The 18,268-nt window shown below is 65.1% G+C and overlaps 2 protein-coding genes across 2 annotated transcripts; one reads left to right on the forward strand and one right to left on the reverse strand.

The window, feature by feature from the left end:
* Positions 1 to 735: 735 nt before the first annotated feature.
* Positions 736 to 2,690, forward strand: PSMD7 (proteasome 26S subunit, non-ATPase 7). The gene is made up of 7 exons (XM_070761711.1): positions 736 to 938; positions 1,050 to 1,141; positions 1,221 to 1,313; positions 1,407 to 1,504; positions 1,593 to 1,673; positions 1,889 to 1,980; positions 2,190 to 2,690. Exons 1-7 carry the CDS (start codon positions 865 to 867, stop codon positions 2,620 to 2,622), a joined length of 963 nt encoding a protein of 320 aa, XP_070617812.1. The 5' UTR covers positions 736 to 864; the 3' UTR covers positions 2,623 to 2,690.
* Positions 2,691 to 5,219: 2,529 nt separating this feature from the next.
* On the reverse strand, positions 5,220 to 18,134 carry WWP2 (WW domain containing E3 ubiquitin protein ligase 2). Its single transcript, XM_070761712.1, is given in 22 exon segments — positions 5,220 to 6,033; positions 6,137 to 6,209; positions 6,334 to 6,430; positions 6,525 to 6,629; positions 7,022 to 7,142; positions 7,272 to 7,412; positions 7,631 to 7,764; positions 8,634 to 8,793; positions 9,167 to 9,255; positions 9,348 to 9,419; positions 9,499 to 9,577; positions 9,686 to 9,814; positions 9,923 to 10,004; positions 10,774 to 10,828; positions 11,642 to 11,816; positions 11,963 to 12,052; positions 12,717 to 12,811; positions 12,813 to 12,874; positions 13,009 to 13,130; positions 13,987 to 14,086; positions 14,247 to 14,390; positions 18,051 to 18,134. Coding segments are annotated over 21 exon segments (2,211 nt in total). The 5' UTR covers positions 14,377 to 14,390; positions 18,051 to 18,134; the 3' UTR covers positions 5,220 to 5,933.
* Positions 18,135 to 18,268: the final 134 nt, after the last annotated feature.

Here is an 18,268-nt window from a genome sequence, read left to right on the forward strand (position 1 = left end):
GAACCCCCTGCTGGCTGAGCGCTCAGCCTGGATCACCCAGCCGTGCCTGGGGCCAGTTGGCAGCCCACAACCCTTACGTGTTGGGCCTCCTGATTCTTGACCAATGTCTCTTTTTCTTTTATGTACGCTGAGAGCATCTGCACCAAGACAAATTCCTTGTGTGTCCAATCACTGCTGGAGACGAAGAGCCCTCGGGATGGGGGGCTCAGGGGGGGCGGGGGGGCTTCTGCCGTCCCTACAGCAGGTTGAACAGCGGCAATTGTTTAGTTAATGATGTCAAAGGGTTTTAGGAAATTGACTGTATTTCATCAACAATATATTTCCTCTTGATTACTCAGTAGTTTAAATGATTTTAAACCAAGGCAGCAAAATAAGCCAGTAACAAAATCAATAGAAGGGGCTTAAAACGTGGCTCCTATTAGGGAACAGCGTTTAAAACAGCCGTGGTGGCTAATGGCACTGAAGAGGCGCCCAGAAATCAATGCGCTAAATTCCTTATTCAGCTCCTTCCTTCGGACCTGGGCGTCTCCATGCAGATGGAGGGAGGGGGCTCAGCCGCGCCCCCTGCCGGAAAACCAAATAGCCACAAAAGAAAATAAAGAAATATAAAATAAGAATTGACCCGCAAACAGCCTGCAGAAGCAGAGCGCCCCCGCCCGCCCGGATCCGCCACGACAGGCGTCCGTTCGCGCCCGCTCTTTCCGGCCCACTCTTCTGCTCCAGGAGGAAGGGCGGAAGTGCTGCGGAAGGCGTCCCTCGCACGCCGGAAGCTCCCGCCGAGCCCTCCCCGGACGGCGCCGTGACTTGCCGCGGTGCACGCCGGGAGCCGCAGAGCCGGGGCCGAGAGACGCCGCTGCCGCCGCGATGCCGGAGCTGGCCGTGGAGCGCGTGGTGGTGCACCCGCTGGTGCTGCTGAGCGTGGTGGACCACTTCAACCGGTGAGGCGACGCCCCGCCCCCTCCTCCCCCCTCCCCCCCCGGCGGGCCTCTGCTGAGTCACGGGCGCGGCCTGAGCCTCTTCCCCCCCCCCCGCCCGTCTCGTCCCGCCAGGATCGGCAAGGTGGGCAACCAGAAGCGCGTGGTGGGCGTCCTGCTGGGCTCGTGGCAGAAGAAGGTGCTGGACGTCTCCAACAGCTTCGCCGGTGAGTTCGCCCCCCCGCCCCTCCCCCCCTCCCCCCCTCCCCCCCCGCTCACCCTCTCTGCCCCCCCTGCCCCCCGCAGTGCCCTTCGACGAGGACGACAAGGACGACTCGGTCTGGTTCCTGGACCACGACTACCTGGAGAACATGTACGGGATGTTCAAGAAGGTCAACGGTGAGTCCCCCCCACCGAACGGGTCCGGGCGGTGGCTTTTCCGAGGCTCCCGATAACCTCCTCCCGCCCCCTCCACCGCCCCCCCCCCCCTAGCTCGTGAGCGGATCGTCGGCTGGTACCACACCGGCCCGAAGCTGCACAAGAACGACATTGCAATCAACGAACTCATGAAGCGCTATTGCTCCAACTCGGTAGGTGGGGGGGGGGGGCGAGAGGGGGCTCTCCCGTCCCTGTGGGAGGTGGGCCTGAGCAGGCTCTCCCCACCCCCTCCCCCCGCAGGTGCTGGTGATCATCGACGTGAAGCCCAAGGACCTGGGCCTGCCTACCGAAGGCTACATCTCTGTGGAAGAGGTCCACGATGTGAGTCTCCGAGATTCCCCCAAAGCCCCCTGTCCTGGGAGGGCCGGCATAGCTCCCCCCCCCTTGGGCCCTGGGCACGCGTGGGGCTCTTCCCTGCTGGTTGGGTTCTGGTTGTTAAGCAGGCGTTCGGTTCCTGGTTTTTAAACCCGCTGCTTGCCAAGACTTGCTTCCTGCCCAGAAGCGTGATGGCTCTTGTCTCCCCTTGTGCCCTAAAGGATGGAACCCCAACATCCAAGACCTTTGAGCACGTAACCAGTGAAATCGGAGCAGAGGAGGCTGAAGAAGTCGGGGTGGAGCACTTGCTGCGGTAAAAACGTGGGCGGTTGTAGCTTGTGCTTCCTTTTCCCAGCCAGACCGGAGCCCGTGGGGTGGGGTGGAGGTAAACCCCAAGTGCCAGGTGGTCCCCGCCCTCCTTTCAGGCCACGCCCTCTGGGTCCAGATGGCCCGGGAGAGGCCCCCCCCCCCTCCGGAGGATGGCAGTGGCATGACTCGGTCCCTCCCCCCTGGCTCTTCCAGCGACATCAAGGACACCACAGTGGGCACCCTTTCGCAGCGCATCACCAACCAGGTGCACGGCTTGAAGGGACTGAATTCCAAGCTCTTGGACATCAGGAGCTACTTAGAGAAAGTGGCAGTTGGCAAGCTGCCCATCAACCACCAGATCATCTACCAGCTCCAGGACGTCTTCAACCTGCTGCCGGATGTCAATCTGCAAGAGTTCGTCAAGGCCTTTTACCTGAAGACGAACGACCAGATGGTGGTGGTTTACCTGGCCTCCCTGATCCGTTCGGTGGTAGCGCTGCACAACCTCATCAACAACAAGATTGCCAACCGAGATGCCGAGAAGAAGGAGGGGCAGGAGAAGGAGGAGAGCAAGAAGGAGAGGAAAGAGGAGAAGGAGAAGGAGAAAAGCGAGGCCAAGAAAGAGGAGAAGAAGGAGAAGAAGTAGCAGTAGCAACAACAACCGCAATCGTCACATTTTCTATTTGTAAATTAAAAGCCTTGCGTTGCACCGGGCTGCTCTGGCTGGAGGGTTTTGCCTGCCGGTTGCTTTGGAGGGACCGAGAGCCTGGTGGCTCCGGAGGGCTGCCTGACATGTGCTGGCCAGGACGTGACTCGGGGCTGGGGGTGGGGAAGAGGAACCTGGATCCTCTGGGCTCCTTGCGGGGCCTTCGGAGCAGGCGAGGGGTGGGATCCTCACGCACGGGGGGGGCGGGGGGTGTTGGGGAGGGGTTGTGTGCAAGCCAGGCGCTAGCTGGATTCCAGCTTCCCTTGGGGTATGCTCGCCCCTGACTGACTGGCAGACACCTGCAACCCCCGCCCCCCCCACCGCTGTCCCTGCAGGCGGAAGGGCTGCTGCTGGGGAGGGGGCCCCTCTGCGTCCCTGCTAGGCAGCGGAGTGTTTCCTGGCTGCCGCCATCCTGCCAGCTAAGCAGGGCTGCTCTGGTGGTGGCTTTCTGGCCTCTCGTGGAGCAACCAGAGGCTCATTTAGAGAAGCTGGAGCCCAGGTTCTTGCACTTGTGATTTGCACCACCAGGTGGCAGCAGCTCTTGCATGACTTGCACTGTTCAGACTTCCTTGTTTGGGAGCCTGGGCCTTGCCCCGTGGGGGATTCACCCTTCCACCTGTGAGGGTGATCCGGAAAGTGAGGGTGCGAGGGGCACATGGGGGGAGCCAGCGGGAGGGAAGGAGCAGGGCCAGGGGACAGTGGGTCATTGACTGGCGCTGCGCTGAGGGTTGGAGTGGAGCCGCCTCATTCCGTTTCCCCTCTAAGGGCGAAGGGCGCACCGTTAATGTGCTACCTGAACCCTGAGGGCAGGGACGCTGCTGCGATGGGCCCCCGAGATGCTCACTGAAGCTTTGTGCGTGGTGGGGGCCCACGATTTTTCTCCCCGATTGCTGAGCTTTGAATGTTTTGGCTGAAGGAGGACGGGTCTGGCGCCACTGCGCTGATTGACATTTGCGCTCTGAAGTATGGTGATAAGCCCAGGTTTCATCGCCTGTCACTATACTGTTGAGAAAAGCTTCACCTTTAATGGTCAAGGGATTCTCGGGCGGCACTGACTGGCGATTTTGTGGTGTGTCAGTACGCATCTTGTGCACCCATTGCCACAGCGGAACGAAGACGCTCATCTCTAACCTTCACCACGCCAGTCGATGATTTACTGACCACTGGCACTGCTTGTTCTCTTCCGCTGGCTTCCCGCTACATGATAGTCAGGCCAAGGTCCCCCGCAAGAGCTACGGGCCTTGTAACCTTACTTTCCGCATAGCCCTCATAGCATTAGAAGTGAGCAGAGCTGGAGCGGCCAGGAAAGCCGCCACTCTCCTTGGTGGTCTGCCAAAGAAGCTGGTGGCTGTGGTCGAGGGGGGAAGGGAAGGTCCCAAATAAATAAGTGTGATGAAGGGAGCACGGTGGCCACGTTCACAAAAGGCTTGGCCCAGAGGTGGTGTCCTGCTTCCATGCAGAAGTTGGCTGGGTTTAGTTTTTAACTGCTGCAATTTGTAAACTTGGCTTGTCCTCGATTTCAGATTTTTGGCAACGCGAGCAAAGCGGTAAATGCCGAGTTTAGGCACAACCACTACCTGAGTGGACTGAAAGCGTGTGAGCCCCCTAAGGGTCATTGTGTGCTCTGATCCCACTCTGGGGCTGCCCTGGACGGACGGACAGCCTGGAACTGGTGATCCGTCTGTTCATTTATTCTGGGCTGGCAATTCAGGCCACGCCCCTCCTCCATCTGGGGAAAGGTGGAAAGGCCGCAAAGATGGAGGTCCACTTCCGTGGGTCCCGCTGCGGAGGTTGGGAGCTCCGTTGGGCATCGGAATGTGTGTGTGTTGAAGGAGCCCCTGGTTGCCCAACACCCCTCGTGCCCTGTGCCCCCAACCACCACACAGCCAGACGTGGCGCAGGGGCAGGCGAGGTGGCGCCACCACAGGCAGTCTGGAGTAGGTGGGGAGCAGAGGCCCCCCTGGAAGGCATGTTCACCAGCCCTCCACCACCCCAGGGGAGGGTCTTGCCTTGGCAGCAGGAGCGCTTGGCTTGAGGCCAAGGGAACCTGGCAGCTCCTTGGCCAAGGCCGGGAAAAGAGCCCCTTGTGCCAGACCGGCTCCCTCTCCACCCTCGCAGCGCCTGCACGGACCCCTGCCCCCCCTTCCCACAGCTCCTGGGCCCCCTGTTGCCCCCCTGCTCCTCCAGGACCGTGGTGGCCCCTCCCCAGGTGCCAGCCGGACGAAACGGGTCCCACGTGGCACCAGCAGCCTTTCTGCTGAGCTCCGGTGCCCTCCCCTCCACGAATGCACCAAGATGCAGGTGCAATTCCAGTGCGCCTGGGATTCAGGGCCCCCCCCCCCCAGGTAGAAGAGGCCCCTGTGAGTGTAGCCTCCCTTCTCCCCCACCCCGCTCTGCTGATGGGGCCCTCCCCCCACCTGGAGCCTAGAGATGCATGAACAGCAGCTGCGGATAGTTTATTGGGAGGGGGCATCATCACTGAGGCAGGTGGTGCCGTGCAAACCTACTTCGGATTCCATCAAAGGCCACAGCAATTATTGGTGTCCAGAGACATTTATGTACACATTTATATATTCACATACATGTTTTTATACACATTCATACGCGTTTCCCTCCGCGGAGACCAAAGGCCCCTGAAGAGTGATGAGATGCGCAAGGGCCCCCCCCGTTCCTGGAGTGGCTTCTGGTGGCCCCCCCTCTGGCCACCCTGGCAGAGGCTCCAGCTGGGGCAGCCGGTTGCAGAATTCGGACCCTCGCACGCAGATCAACCCCGAGGAGCTCCGTCCACTGGCCGCCTCTGGGGACCCTCGGGCCCTTGGCTCAGCCCTGCCTGGGGGCTTCCACAGAGGCTTCCTGGGGCTGCACCCCACACCCTGCAGAGGGGCCAAGCTTCCTGGGCACCATCGGGCAACCTGGCCGGGAGGGCTGGCCAGAACCAGGGCCTCCCGTGCCAGGCTGCAGAGCCGCTCCAGCTGAGAGCGAGGCCTCGGGGCCAGCCAGCCTGGACCAGTCCCAGCTGGAGCTCCTCCCTGTTCAGGGCATTAAGGCTGGGGGGGGGGAGGGACGGGGGGAGGAACTGCTGCTGAAGTGCTCTGTGGGGGGGGAGGTGGGCCTGCAGGGGACCCCAAGTGCCCATGATGAGAGGCTGAGATGCCAGGGAGGGGCCTTGCAGGGGGGGTGTTCTACCCCCCCCAGATGATCCCCCCCCCCCCGTTTTCTGTCCTTCCTGCTGGGGCTCCTGGGGGGTGGCCTCACTCCTGGCCGAAGCCCTCCGTCTCCTCGATGGCGAAGAGCAGTTTCTCCTTCAGCTGCTCGAAGCTCTTGTAGGGGGGCAGGTCCAGGCGGTTGAAGCTGGAAGAGGGAAGGGCGGGTGGGCGGGGGCGGCCAGGCTCCCTTCCCAGTGTGTGTGTGTGTGGTGTGTGTGTGTCTTGCGGGTCCTGCCACGCTGACTCACCACGTGTGGCTCCGAGGCAGCCAAGTCTCCTTGCCAACTTTGTCAATGCAGAACTTCTGGGCTCCGTTGCTGCCTGGAGGGGGGGGAGGGGAGGAAACGCACTGGGCACATCTGGAGGGCGGGAGGCCCCACGTGGGCCCCGATTCCCCCCCTCCATTCCGCAGTGGGGTGAGGGGAGAAAGGGGGGGCAGACTTACCAATGAGCTCAGTGAATCCTCCAACAGGCAGGCGGCAGGTCCCAGTCACAAACTGGAGGAGCCGGACCCTCTTCTCATTGTCCATCTCCTTGACCACCTGCAGCCACACCCGTCGGGAGAGGTGAGGGCGGGGGGGCATCTTGGCTGGCCCCTCCGCTGCCCCCAGCTGTGGCCTCCCCCGAAGGGCCCACCTGCCAGAACCACTGGACCTGCTTGCTGTTCTTGGTGTAGTGCCGGTAGACGGTGTTCTTCTGCCAGTCGCTCAGGTCGATGTCCTGCATGCCGCACAGCATCAGCTGCGGAGGAAGCGGCCAGCAGAGACCCCCTCTCAGCCCCCCAGCCTGGCACTCCCGGCACCCTAACTGACCAGGCCCAGGAGGCTTCCACAGGGCCTGTGCAGAGGAGTCCACCAAGGCCACCCACATCGGCCTCTGCCAGCTCTGGGAGGGGACGGAAGGTTTGGCCGGAACGCCCTTCTTGTTGGGGTCCTTGGACTGACCGGCTGGCAGACGGAGAGCTCGCCCTCAGCCTTGGGCAGATGCCCACAGCACACCGCTTCTTGCCAAGAGGGCCCTGTCCAAGCAGCCTCCAGGAGCCCAAAGCCCAAGACAGCCTCCCTCGGTCAGTGGCGGCTGGGGGGGGGGGGGGCGAGGGATTCTGGCTCCTGAGGGAAGGGGGGGCTGCTCACCTCCAGCTCCTTCTCGTCAAAGTAGCGCAGCCACTCCAGGGGGGCCACCTCGTTGAAGCCGTCCAGGAAGGCCTTGGTCTGCTCCTCCACCCCCCGCGTGAAGCGCCAGTCGGTCAGCAGCCTGCTGGGAGGGAGAGCGTCCCCCTCTGAGTGCCAGCCCTGCCCCCTCCCCTGGGGGAGCCCCCCCCCCGCCTGACCCAGCTGCTTCCCGCCCCCACTTGGTGGGTCCAGAGGGAGGGGCTCGACTCACATGATGTACTCCTCCTTGTTCTCCTCCGTCACCCGCAGGTTCTCCCCGCCCTCCTTCAGCTCGTGGGTGGTCACCTTGCCCAGGACCTCCATGTCCTGGATGAAGTACAGCTCCAGGGCACACTCCTCCAGGCTGTTCTCCCTGCGGGGGCCAGAGGGAAGCTGGGGGGGGCTCAAAAGGACCCCCAAAAGGCACGAAGGGGCCCAAGGGGGACTCTTCCCATCGACCTTCCCAAGGTGACTCCCCCTGTTGACTTTCAAACTGCCCCCCCCCCCAGGACTTAAAGCTGAACCCCAAGCAGCCCCAGAGAGAGCCCCTCCCCGCCTGCAGGACAGTCCAGGGGGCCTGGGAGAACCCACTTGATCCAGAGGATGGAGTTGTAGAATTCGGGATCGATGGACTCCAGGTCCCTGAGGGTGGGGGGCTTGTTCAGCATGCGCTTGTAGAAGGGCAGCGTGAAGCCCGTGTCGATGAACTTGCCGTGGTAGAGCGCCTGCAGAAGAGAAGGGCCTCAGACCCTCACCACGCCTGTCCCCAGGCCCCCACAGCTGGGCTGGCGTCTCTCGGACTCTAAGCAACAGCTGCCTCGCCCCCCATGACACCACAAGGAGGCCGCGAGCCCCCCCAACCCAGCCAGGGACGCCCTGCAGTGTCCCCAACTGCCCCAGAGCGGCCTGCCTGCCAGCCCCCCCCTCAATGGGGCTGCCAAACGCTCTGGGGCGCCCCCAGGTGCCAAAGCCCCAGCCAGCACCAGGGCCAGCTCCCCCTGCCTTTGCGGCCCCCTCCAGAGGTGGGAGTGAGGGCCCCGCCCCCTCCAGCACAAAGGCCACCTGTCTGCCCCCCCCCCCCCCTTCAGTCCCTCGGCCAGAACCGCTCACGCCCCATTTGCCAGCTAAAAGAAACAAGGCCGCCTTAAGCAAAGACAGGAGGGAATGTTTTCGCTCCTACAAAATGTTCTCTGTTCTCTTCCAGGTGTTTCCCCCCCTCCCCTACTTTGCAAAGCGCCCGTCTTGTAGCCCCTCCTCCCTCCCGCCCCCTGCGGGAAAGGTCCACTTGGCCAGGAGGGCAGCGTCTGGGGCCTCCTTCTGGACTAATGAAGGGCATGGAAAGGTGCCCGTCAGGCCCATACAGGCGCCTCTCTTTCGGCAGACTCCAGACTGAGCCCTCCCCCCCCAAGCAAAAGGGCTGCCCCTCCCCATCAGCCCCCCTTGGCCCAAAGCAGGGAAGACCGGGGGAGGGGGTGAACTTTAACCCCAGCCAGCCGGGAAGGACTTTGGGGGGGGGTGTTTGCAGCCTCAGTCCCTTCTCCCCGTGCCGCCCCCTGGGTCCCAGAGGGAGGGAGGGAGGGAGGGAGGGGCTGACCATGGCGATGAAGCGGCCAATGAAGCGGAAGTAGGTGAGGTGGTCGGGGTTGATGGAGGACGCCGGGTTGATCTGCAGGCAGTAGTTGTTCTTGCCGGCGTACTCGAAGAGGCAGTACATGGGGTTCAGGACCTCGTGGGACAGCAGGAAGAACCACTCGCTGGGTGGGGGGGCAGAGGAGCGGCTGCTGAAGCCCCCGGGAGCCCCCCACCCCCCTCCTCCCTCCCCCCTCCCGGAGCCCCTGCGGCTGCCCCCCTCGCTGCTGAGCCCCGGCATCCCGTCCGTGGTTCTACCCTGTGGTAGAACAGCACCAGGTCACCTACCATAGGGTAAAACCACTGGCAGGACACCGGGAGACGTGTCAGGCGCCCCGGCCGGGAGGGGAGGGCGGGAGTCCGTCCGTGGATGCCCTGTCCCTCCCTCCCTGCCTCTCCCGCTCCTTCCAGCAGGACTGCACAGAGTCTCCTGTGTGTGTGTGTGTGTGTGTGGGTGAGAAGAGAAGCTCCGCCCCCCACCCTGCCCCACCGACTCACCGGGCAATCCCGCCGTAGTCCAGGCCCTCCTCCCCGCGCATGATGATGTACAGTCGGCGCCGCAGGTCGTAGGGCTTCATGTTCATGATCTGGAGAGAGAAGCCGCAAAGAGGCTTGGGTGGGGGGCAGGGTGGACAGAGGATGCCCCCCACAGACCCCCCCCACAGAGGCTGAGCCCCACCTGCTGGAAGGAGTCCTCAAAGAGGGTCTGCCGGGAGACGCTGATCTTGACGTGGCTGGGGAGGGCGTTGGACTGGGGGAGGGGAGCAACGGTCGTCAGGATCCTGGTGGCTGCCCTGACAGCCGGTCACCCCCACCCCCCAATTACTTACATGGCAAAGGAAGCGGAACTGGTGGAACTTCCAGCGAAAGCTCCGGTCATATGCGCCAGGCGAGCCCCCCGGCTTGCTCCTAGCAGGGAGGGAGGGAGGGAGGGAGTGAAGGGTCTCCCAGCGCTTGGGGGTCCCAGGGACCCGGCTGCCAAGCACAGCACCAGCTCCAGGGAGCCGCAGAACCTACCCGGACTCGAACCCAGGGCGGGGGTCCTTGAAGGTGGTGGTGCGGGTGTTGTGGTCCACGAAGTAGCGCACTCGCTCGCTCGTGTACTTCATCTCCCAGCCGGGGGGCAGTGCCGGCTCCTGGATCATCCTGGCGGTGGGAGGGAAAGAGGCCCAGCTGGTGACCCGGCCGCCCTCCCTCCCTGCCCCTCCCCTCTCCGGGCCCCTCCGGGGGACAGATGGGGGAAGGGCTACCCACCCCTGCGTGCGAGGGTCCTCCCACTGGGTGGTGCGGGTGTTGTGGTTGACGAAGTAGACTCGCCCGTTGTCCTGCCGCTTCTCTGCAAGGGAGGGAGGGGGGGCTCTCCTTCTGGCCCAGGGTGCAGGAAGGGCCCCAACAAAATGACCGGGAGGGGGGGAGTTTTCTCTGCCAGCCCCAAGGGGCCCCAGGTGCTGCCCGGGAGGGAGGGTGGGGCTGTCCAAGGCCAGGTGCAGGGCCCCCCTTCTTTGGGCCCCCCATGCCCGAAGGACTTTGTCCAGGCCCAGCGCTCAGGCCCAGCAGAGTGCAGGGGCACTGCTTGGGGGGGGCACCGGGGGCCCAACCTCTGCCCAGAGACCCTCTGCACATGGTCTGTGCCTCTTCGGGTTCTCCTGCCACCAGAACCTCGGGGCTGGGGGTCTTGCTGAGGGGTTCTCGGGGGAGCCCCCCTCCCCTCCCTGCTCTGAAGACCCCGCCATTCTGCCCTGCGCCCCCCAGCCCCACACGCCCCTCCCACAGGGAGAAAGGCACGGCTGTCTTTTCCACAGCTCCAGGCAGCGAACAGGGTGCTGCTCTTTCCCATCTTCCCTGCCACCCTGCGAGGTGGGCTGGGCTGAAAGAGGGAACAGAACTCGCCCTCAGAGCTTCCCGGACTCTTGACCGTGTGACTCTTGCCCCCCCCCACTTGAGCTGCCCCCCCCTCGTGCCAAGATTCCTGCCAGAGACTCTGGGGCTTCCCCGGCCTCCGCCCCCCCCCCAGCCTTGCCCCAGGCAGATGAAGGGGGGTGAAGGGCAGGAGAGAAGGAGGCAGGCGGGACCGGCACCCAGAGCCCAGGAGGCCAAGTACTCACCCCAGCCGGAAGGAAGTGGGCCCAGGGGGTCGTTGTCAGCAGCCGGGCCGGAGGGCTGCAGGGAGCAAAGGCCGGACCGGTCAGGCTAAGAGGCAGCTGCCAGCCCCCCCCCCCCTGCAGCCCGGCCCACCCTGCCCAGGGCCCCAGGAGGGAGCCGAGAGGCGCCGGGTATCTGCCTGCTCCCGGGGCAGCGTGGAGCCTCTCTGGCCGCATCCTGGCGGAGGCTCCTCAGCCGGCCGCCTCCTCCTCCTCCACCCGCCAGAGGGGGACTGTCACCATGGCCGGCCTCCCCAACGCCATCATCCCCACAGGCAGGACCGCCACGCCCAGAGCTTCCTGGCTGGGCTGCCCGCCCACTGCCCCCTCCCCTGCCCCCCCTCGTGCGGGGCTGCCAAAACCGTCTGGGCCTGAGAGGGCACATTCATGCCACCCAGACAGGCGTCGCCCCTTCAGCCCCCCCCACCCCCCCAGCCCGGCACAAAGCACCTTTATGCAGCTCCGGGCAAAGGGAGGGGCAGCCCAGCCGGGTGTTTACACAGCACCCCCCCCCCCAGGGCTGGGAAAGGCCTCATTGTGCCCCAAAGAGGTGTGCGTGAGGAGGGGGGGTCGAGTTCCAGCCTGCACATCAGCCCGTGAGGGACTCTGCTGCCGGGGGGGAGGGGCCCTCATCCGAGCAGCCTGGCCCCAGCAGCCCCCCCCAGCCCCCACAAGAGAGCCTGGCCTTCCTTCCCTCCCTTCCTCCAATCCCGAGGACGCTGGGGGAGGCTCCCGCGAGGGCCCTGCCTGCCTGAACCCAGGACAGGCTGCCTCCCTTGGGACCTGCTCTGGCCCAGGAGGGAGAGGGGGGGCCCGGGGGGGAGGCCCCCACCTGGTAGAGGAACCTCTGGCTGAACTGCTGCATGGCGCCTTGGAGCTGGTTGCGCTGGCTCTGCCACTGCTCGTAGGTGCGCACGTACTCGGCGGTGGGGCGCTGCCACGTGGTGGTGCGCGTGTTGTGGTCCACAAAGTAATGCCGGCCACGGGGGTCCACGCGTTTCTCCCAGCTGCACACAAAGGAGCCCCTCCCACGGTTAGCTCGGCTGCCCTCGCGGGAGGGGGCGGGGGGAGGTTCGGCAGGCCAGGGTCAAGTGGGGGGAGGGCTGGAGGGGGGGCTTCCCCCGGGTCCAGCCATGCCCCTTGCAGTACCTACCCTGGCGGAAGGGGGCGCTCCCAGGTGGTGCTCTTGGTGTTGTGGTCCACATAGTAGACCCTCCCGTTCGGAAGCTCCCGTTGCTCCCACCTGCGGGCCGGAGGAGGAGGAAGTGAGACCCCCCTGGTCCCTCCCCCCTCCCTCTCTTGGAATACCAAGCGGGGGGGCGAGGGGGGGGCTGTGGGCAATTCAGGTCCTGCTGATGGATCCATTTATTTATTGTGGGGGTTTCTAGGTCATCCTTCGGGGGGGGGGGCTTACAAAACAGAAAATCCACAAGGGAAACCCACCCACCCAGCCTCTCCCTTGTGTGTCAAGGACTCCTGAGGACTAGACTCTTAAAGAGAGGCTGCGGTCCCTCCCCTCCGGCCAGAGTCCAAGGGCTCCAAGGCCTGCCCCTGCTGAGCCCCTCTGGCCACCCGAGCGAGCGAGGGACCCTGGCAGTCTGGGCTGGGCTTGTGGCCGGCTGGTAGCACAAGGGGCCTTTCTGTGGGTCAGCGAGGTGGGCTGCCTGTCCCTGGACCAGACGCTGCTGACTGATGGGAACCAGATGCTGCTGGGTTGGAGGGCGGGGGCGGGGGGCAGCCCAGGGGTCCTGCTGGGACGGAGGGAGGGGGTCTCCTCTGCAGAGCCCTCCCCCCCAGGCCAAGGCAGAGGAGACCGGAGGGCAAGCAGGAGCCTCCCCCCCCCCCGGGGCCAAAGGGGCTGCCCTTGGGACCCCCCCCCCTTCCGGACGCCCCCCGCCCCCCCTTACCCGGCTGGTAGAGTCTCCTGGGCCGGGACTGCAGCCTCGGGGCCGGCCTCCTCTGCCTCCATGGGGGGGGCAGCCCCACTGGGCTGGGGGGGGCAACTCCGGGGGGGGCGCGTGCTGCTCCTCCGCCTCGGCTGCAGGGGTCTCGACCTCCCCATTCACTGCAAAGACAGAGCCCCCCACCGGCTCAGCAGCCCTCTCCTCCCCGCCTCCCCCACTGGGGCCCGGACCACCGTCCCCAGCAGCCCCGGCCGCAGGGCAACATCTGCAGCCTCCCCCCTCTGCCCAGGCCCACCTGCCCTGCTCTGGCCCCCCTCCTGGCCTGGGCCCGGCTGCAGAGGCTGGAGCTTCACGCTTGGGCTGGCCTCTGGGATGGCCCCTTTCTGTCGGGGGGCTTCTGCCGCCAGCCTGGTTGCCCTGGGGAGGAAAGAAAGGGAAGGCCACTCACCACGGACAGCCTCTCCCCCCTCCGCAGAGGCCTGCTTACTAAGGGGGCTGCCATGCCCCCCCCCCCCGGTTCCTTCCCTGTGCCTGCTGGGCAGGAGGGGGGCTGATGTCCCCTGCCCTCCTGCGTGTCCTGGGGGCCTGGGAGGGGCCCGGCCGGGTTGGGCATGAAGAGGCTCAGACTGAAGATCCGGGATGCTGGCCCCCCTCCCTCGCTAGGAGCCCCCCACCCTCCGGGGCCCCAGACTCCCCAGTCCCCTCGGCCCAGGCGCTCACAGGGCCCTCTTGGAAGATTGAGCAACGCAATGATCACCAACTGACCGACTGCCCAAGTGGGGGGGTGGGGTGTGTGTGATCCCATGCACCCCAAAGGCCCTGGAAGGAACACCAGGCTGGAGGCAGGAAGGCAGGTCCGTCCCCCCTCACGGCTCCCTCCGGTCTCTGGCCTTGCACCGTCTTTTAATAGCGGGTGGAAGTGACCCAAAGCATCCACAGGGCAAAGCTTATGGCACTCAAAATAGGACCAGGGAAATGACCGGGCTCTGGCGGGGGGGGGGGAGAGCAAGGCCGGCTGTCAGTGCCCACAGGTGCCCAGAGCAGCAGGGCGGCAGCTCCCCTCCCAGGCCCCAGGGGTCCTCACTCAGCCTGCCCCCCCACCTACAATAGGGGAGGGCCCCGTTTGGGGAGGAGCTCATGAACCGCCCCCCCCTCCCCCCCGGGAGCATTGGCTGCAGCTGAGTGACCCCCCCAGGGACTCCCCCCCCAGCCAGAAGGGGGAAGGGCTGCATCCCAGGGGGCCTTTGGGCATCTCCTCTGTCCGGGGCCTTACCTGGAGCAGCCCCCTGGGCCGTCTGTGCTGGCGGCCTCAGGCCTGATCTCTGGGGAGGCAGCTGGGCCCCTGGACTCCCTCCTCCCGGCTCCCTGGGGGCCTGAAAGAGCAGGAAGCTGGCAAGAGCCCAGAGCCCCCCCCCCCCCGAGAGCCTCCCGTCCCCCCCAGCCCCTCCCCCATAGAAGGAGAGAGGCCTGAGGAAGCAGGGCCCCCCCCACGGGGAACAGAGGCAGGCGGGGGGGCAGCTAATGCTGGCTCACCTTCGGCGGCTGCAACGGGGGGCCCTTTGGGCAGGCTGCCCCCCTCAAGGCCAGGCCCCTCCAGGAGGACGGTCAGCTCCCCGCCCGAGAGGAGGCCGCCCCGGTTCTCTGCCTGCAGCTCCAGGGTCATCGGCTGGGCCTCCACTGCAAACGGGCAAAAGAGGTGGTCCACTGCGGCCACAATGCCCGAGCCGGCTGCCCTCAGGCTCAGCCCTCCTCAAGAGCAACCCCCCACCCCCCAACTACAGTCCTTCTTCTGGCTAGCACAGCCCCCTCCTCCCCCGGCTATCCAAGGCCAACTCAAGACAACCTGCAGACCCCTCCTTCTAGGCTGGGGGAGACGCCCCATCAAGGTTTTGTGGGCCTCTTCCCCTCCAAAGATGGGAGCCCCCCCTCTGAGCAGACGACCCCTAAGAAAAGCCCCACTTGCGGCCCCACCACTCCCCCACCCCCTGTTGTCCCCGGGGGCCTCCCCAGAGAGGGTCCTGAAGGTGAGCTGGGCCTTGAATTGGCTTCTGAGCAGCAGAGCCTTCCTTGGCTGGGACCCCCACAGAGTGGGAAGGGGGGGACACGCCAGTTGCCCCCCCCAAGGCTGACTGAGGAGTGAGGGGGCAACAGACTCCAGAAAAGAGGAGGGGAACTCGGGGGGAGGGGGCTGGTCAAGAGAGGGTGGGGCAGGGATGGAAAAGGTTTGAGTTTTGGGCTGGGGGGGCGGCAGAAAAGCTTCAGTTAGCAGAGGACACAGAGCAGCACTTCACAACTGCCACCCACCACCACAAACGGGGGCAGGAAAAGTGCCGGAGAGTAAAAAAAAAGAATTTTAGAACCACAATTTCTGGGTCACAAAACACGCCCCCCCCCCCGTCCCTTTTTTCGGTCGCCCTCAGTTTCCCTTCTGGCAAAATGGTTCAGTCTTGATTTTACATTTTAAGATCTGCAAATCCAGGGGGGGGGATTCAGGGGAGAAAGCTGGCGGCTCAGCCCCCCCCTTTCCGAGACCCCAAAGGTGGCTGAAGGGCTCTGTGGGGCCCAGCCTCCCGCAGGTGCAGTGCTGGTGGAGGGGCTGCCCCCCTTGCCCAGCAGCTGAGGAGACAAGGCAGCCTTTGCTCAGGGCCCCCCCCCACCGGCTGGAGCTGCAGAAGTGGGAGGGGGGGCTGGGAGGGGCCTCTCAAAACAACCCCCCATCCTGACTGAGAAGCAGGACAGGCCGGGCTCTGTCTCGCCCACACACACACCCCACACACACACACCCCATTCCAGGTACAACCACAATCAGGAAGGGAGCCACTTTGGCCCAGGGCCTCCTCCCCCTCCCCCTCTTCCTCCTCCCAGCCCAGCTGGGCTCCTCAGGCCAGGCAGGAGAGGGAGGGCCCCCCACTGCCCCCCCCCCCCGCCCACTGGAGAGCCAAGAGGCAGGGAGGGGCTGGAGGGGCTGAGGAGGAAGAGGGCAGGAGCCCACCAAGGTCTCTTCCCAGCAGCTCCGGGGGGCGGGGGGGGGTAAGCCGGGCCTCGGCTGCCTTGGAATCGGCTAAGAGAAGGCTGGACAAGGCTGTGGTCAGTCCACCCACAAGGCCGCTCCCCCTCCCTGGGGTGTGGAGTCCACGGGTGCCCCATTGCTGGGCCAAGCCAAGAGGGAGCACCAGTGTCTCCCCCATTCGGGGCTCCAGCGGCTGGGGAAGCGTGCCCCCCCCCCCAGAGCCCCAGGGCCAGCTCCAGCCTCCAAGGCTTCTCCCTGCGATCCCCCCCCCTTCTGGACCCAGGGGAGGAATCCTCTCCCTTTGCTGCCCCAAAACGCCCCCCCCCCAGGCTTCTGGAAGGAGCATTGGAGGCGCAGAGGCCAAGGGCAGCGGAGGCGGGGGGCTCACTGAGGGCCCTCCAGGCAGCCCCCCCCCAACCACCCAGAGCTGCCAAGGCCACACGAGGGTCCTGCCGCTCCAAGCGGGAGAGATGGCCACCGCCAGGCCAGGAGCCTGCAGCCCCCCCTCCCGCCTCTCCGTTTCCTTCCAGCCCCACCCCACTTGGGAGACTTTGGCTTCCCCTGCGTGGGGGCCGGGGGGGGAACCGGGCTGAACAGACGAGCGCTGTGCTGCCCCCTGAATGGAGACCTTCATGCTGCGTGGCTGCTGGGGCCACCCCAGGAAGCGCCCAGGGGGGCAGCAGGCAGCCAGCAGCCATGGGAGGCTGCCCAGCCGCTCACAAGGAGGCCTTGTTCCTTCCCTGGCCGGGCGGGTCTGCTGCCAGGAGGGCAGGGCTGAGTGGGGCAGAGCAGTACCTTGGCCCGGGCTCTGGCTCTGCCTGGGCAGGGGGGGAGGCTGACCGACACCCCTCCCAGCAGCTCAGTGTGCAGTGTGTGGCAGCTCCAGAGCCTCAGGTCCAGCTGGCTTTCAGCAGTGACACTCCTGGGGGTGCAGAAGGGAGGGGGGCTGAGGCCCTGGGACCTGGCGGGCACCCAGGGCAAGCAGGGGAGGACCCAAGCGGGGCCCACCCAGGGCAGGCCAACCTGGAGGCAGCTGCACCAGGGAATCACCCCCCAGTGCCCCCCCCCCGCAGATCTGCCTGGCCCAGGCCCCGCCCTCGGTCAGCCCAGGGACAGGCGGCCGATGGAGCAAGGCTGCCCCCCCCCAAAAGGACCCAGGGCCCTGGTCCTTACAGCCCCAGGCAGTGTTCCCTCTAATTTTTTTTCTGGGTGGGCGGAAAAGTATAGTGTCTGAGCGGCAGTCCCTTCGAGACTGGGCGGCACAGAAATAATAAATAAATAAATAAAAATCCCACCCTGTTTTGCCTCAGAGAATTTCAAAATAAAATACTGTACTGTGTGTCTATAACAGTGAGCTCATAATAGGGCAACTCTATCAATATCAAAATGCCACTTAAATAGTTGAGCTAGTTTCAAACTAGATTTTGATTTTCTTTCTCTCTTCCTTACTCCCATTCTTTTTCTTTCTCTTTTCCTTCCTCTCTTTTTTCTATCTGTTTCTCTCTCTTCCTCTCTCTCTCCTTCCCTCTCACTCTTTCCCTCTCGGCTTCTGGGCAGGTTTGGAAAACTCTGAGTTGATGATGATTTTTAAGTGAGCGATTGCTCACTGCTCAGCTTAGAGGGAACTATGGCCCCAGGCTCTCGTTCCAGAGCAGCTCTGAGGTCCCGGTCTGCCTCCCTGTTTTCTCCGTCCATCACAACCTCCACAAAGGAGGTGATCCGCGAGGGACGTCCGAGGGCCTTGGGCTTGGCTAAGACCACTGTGGGATGAAGGGACAGGCATGGCTGCCCACACGCCTCCCAACCCGAGGCCCCTCCCCCCCAGCCCCACCACCCCGCTTTACGCGCAGGGAGGGTCCCAGGGCCCCTTTCAATTAGCCGGAAGCGTTCAGGGGCCGCCATGAGGGAGCCCCTGCAGGCACCTGACAGGTGGAGCTCCCGGAGCCCTTGGAGGGCAGAGCTGGGACGGAGGGCAGATCAGGGGCTTCCCCGCCAGTGGCCGGCCAGGTTGGGAGAAGCCGCTGGGCTTTGGGAGCCCCCTGGTGGCGCTCAGGGGCATGGCAAGCAGCTGGGCATGGCAAGGGGCCACCCGGGGAAGGCCCTTTCAGAAGCGGGGGGGGCAGGGGCTCCCCCAACTCTGCTGCATCTGCCCCAGGAGGCCTTCCTGCTTCCGAAGGTCGCGCAGTCGAGGGCGGCAAGGGGCCGCCGGTGTCAAGGTCCCGAAAGAGGAAGAAGGCGCGCCAGGCAGGGAGGTGGGGACGCTTCAAAGGAAGGGGAGGGGGCCAGGCGCACCGAAGCCCGCGCTCGACCGCCGGGGCAGGACCCACCTTTGACCGTCAGCGGAGATCTCTGAGGCCACCGCAACCCAGCGACGCCCAGGCGGGCAAAGGGCACCGAGGGAGGCGTCGGCGGCGTCGGGCGGGCGGGAGAAGGGGTCCGGGGACGGCGGGGCCCTCCACCCACCTGCGGGGACCGGGGGCGGCGGGAGCAGCGACCTCCGGGGCCCCGCGGGGCGTCTGGCGGGGGATTCCCGGCGCGGCTGCCT

This window comes from Erythrolamprus reginae, chromosome 9, assembly GCF_031021105.1.
Source record: "Erythrolamprus reginae isolate rEryReg1 chromosome 9, rEryReg1.hap1, whole genome shotgun sequence".
Taxonomy (NCBI): Eukaryota; Metazoa; Chordata; class Lepidosauria; order Squamata; family Dipsadidae; genus Erythrolamprus; species Erythrolamprus reginae.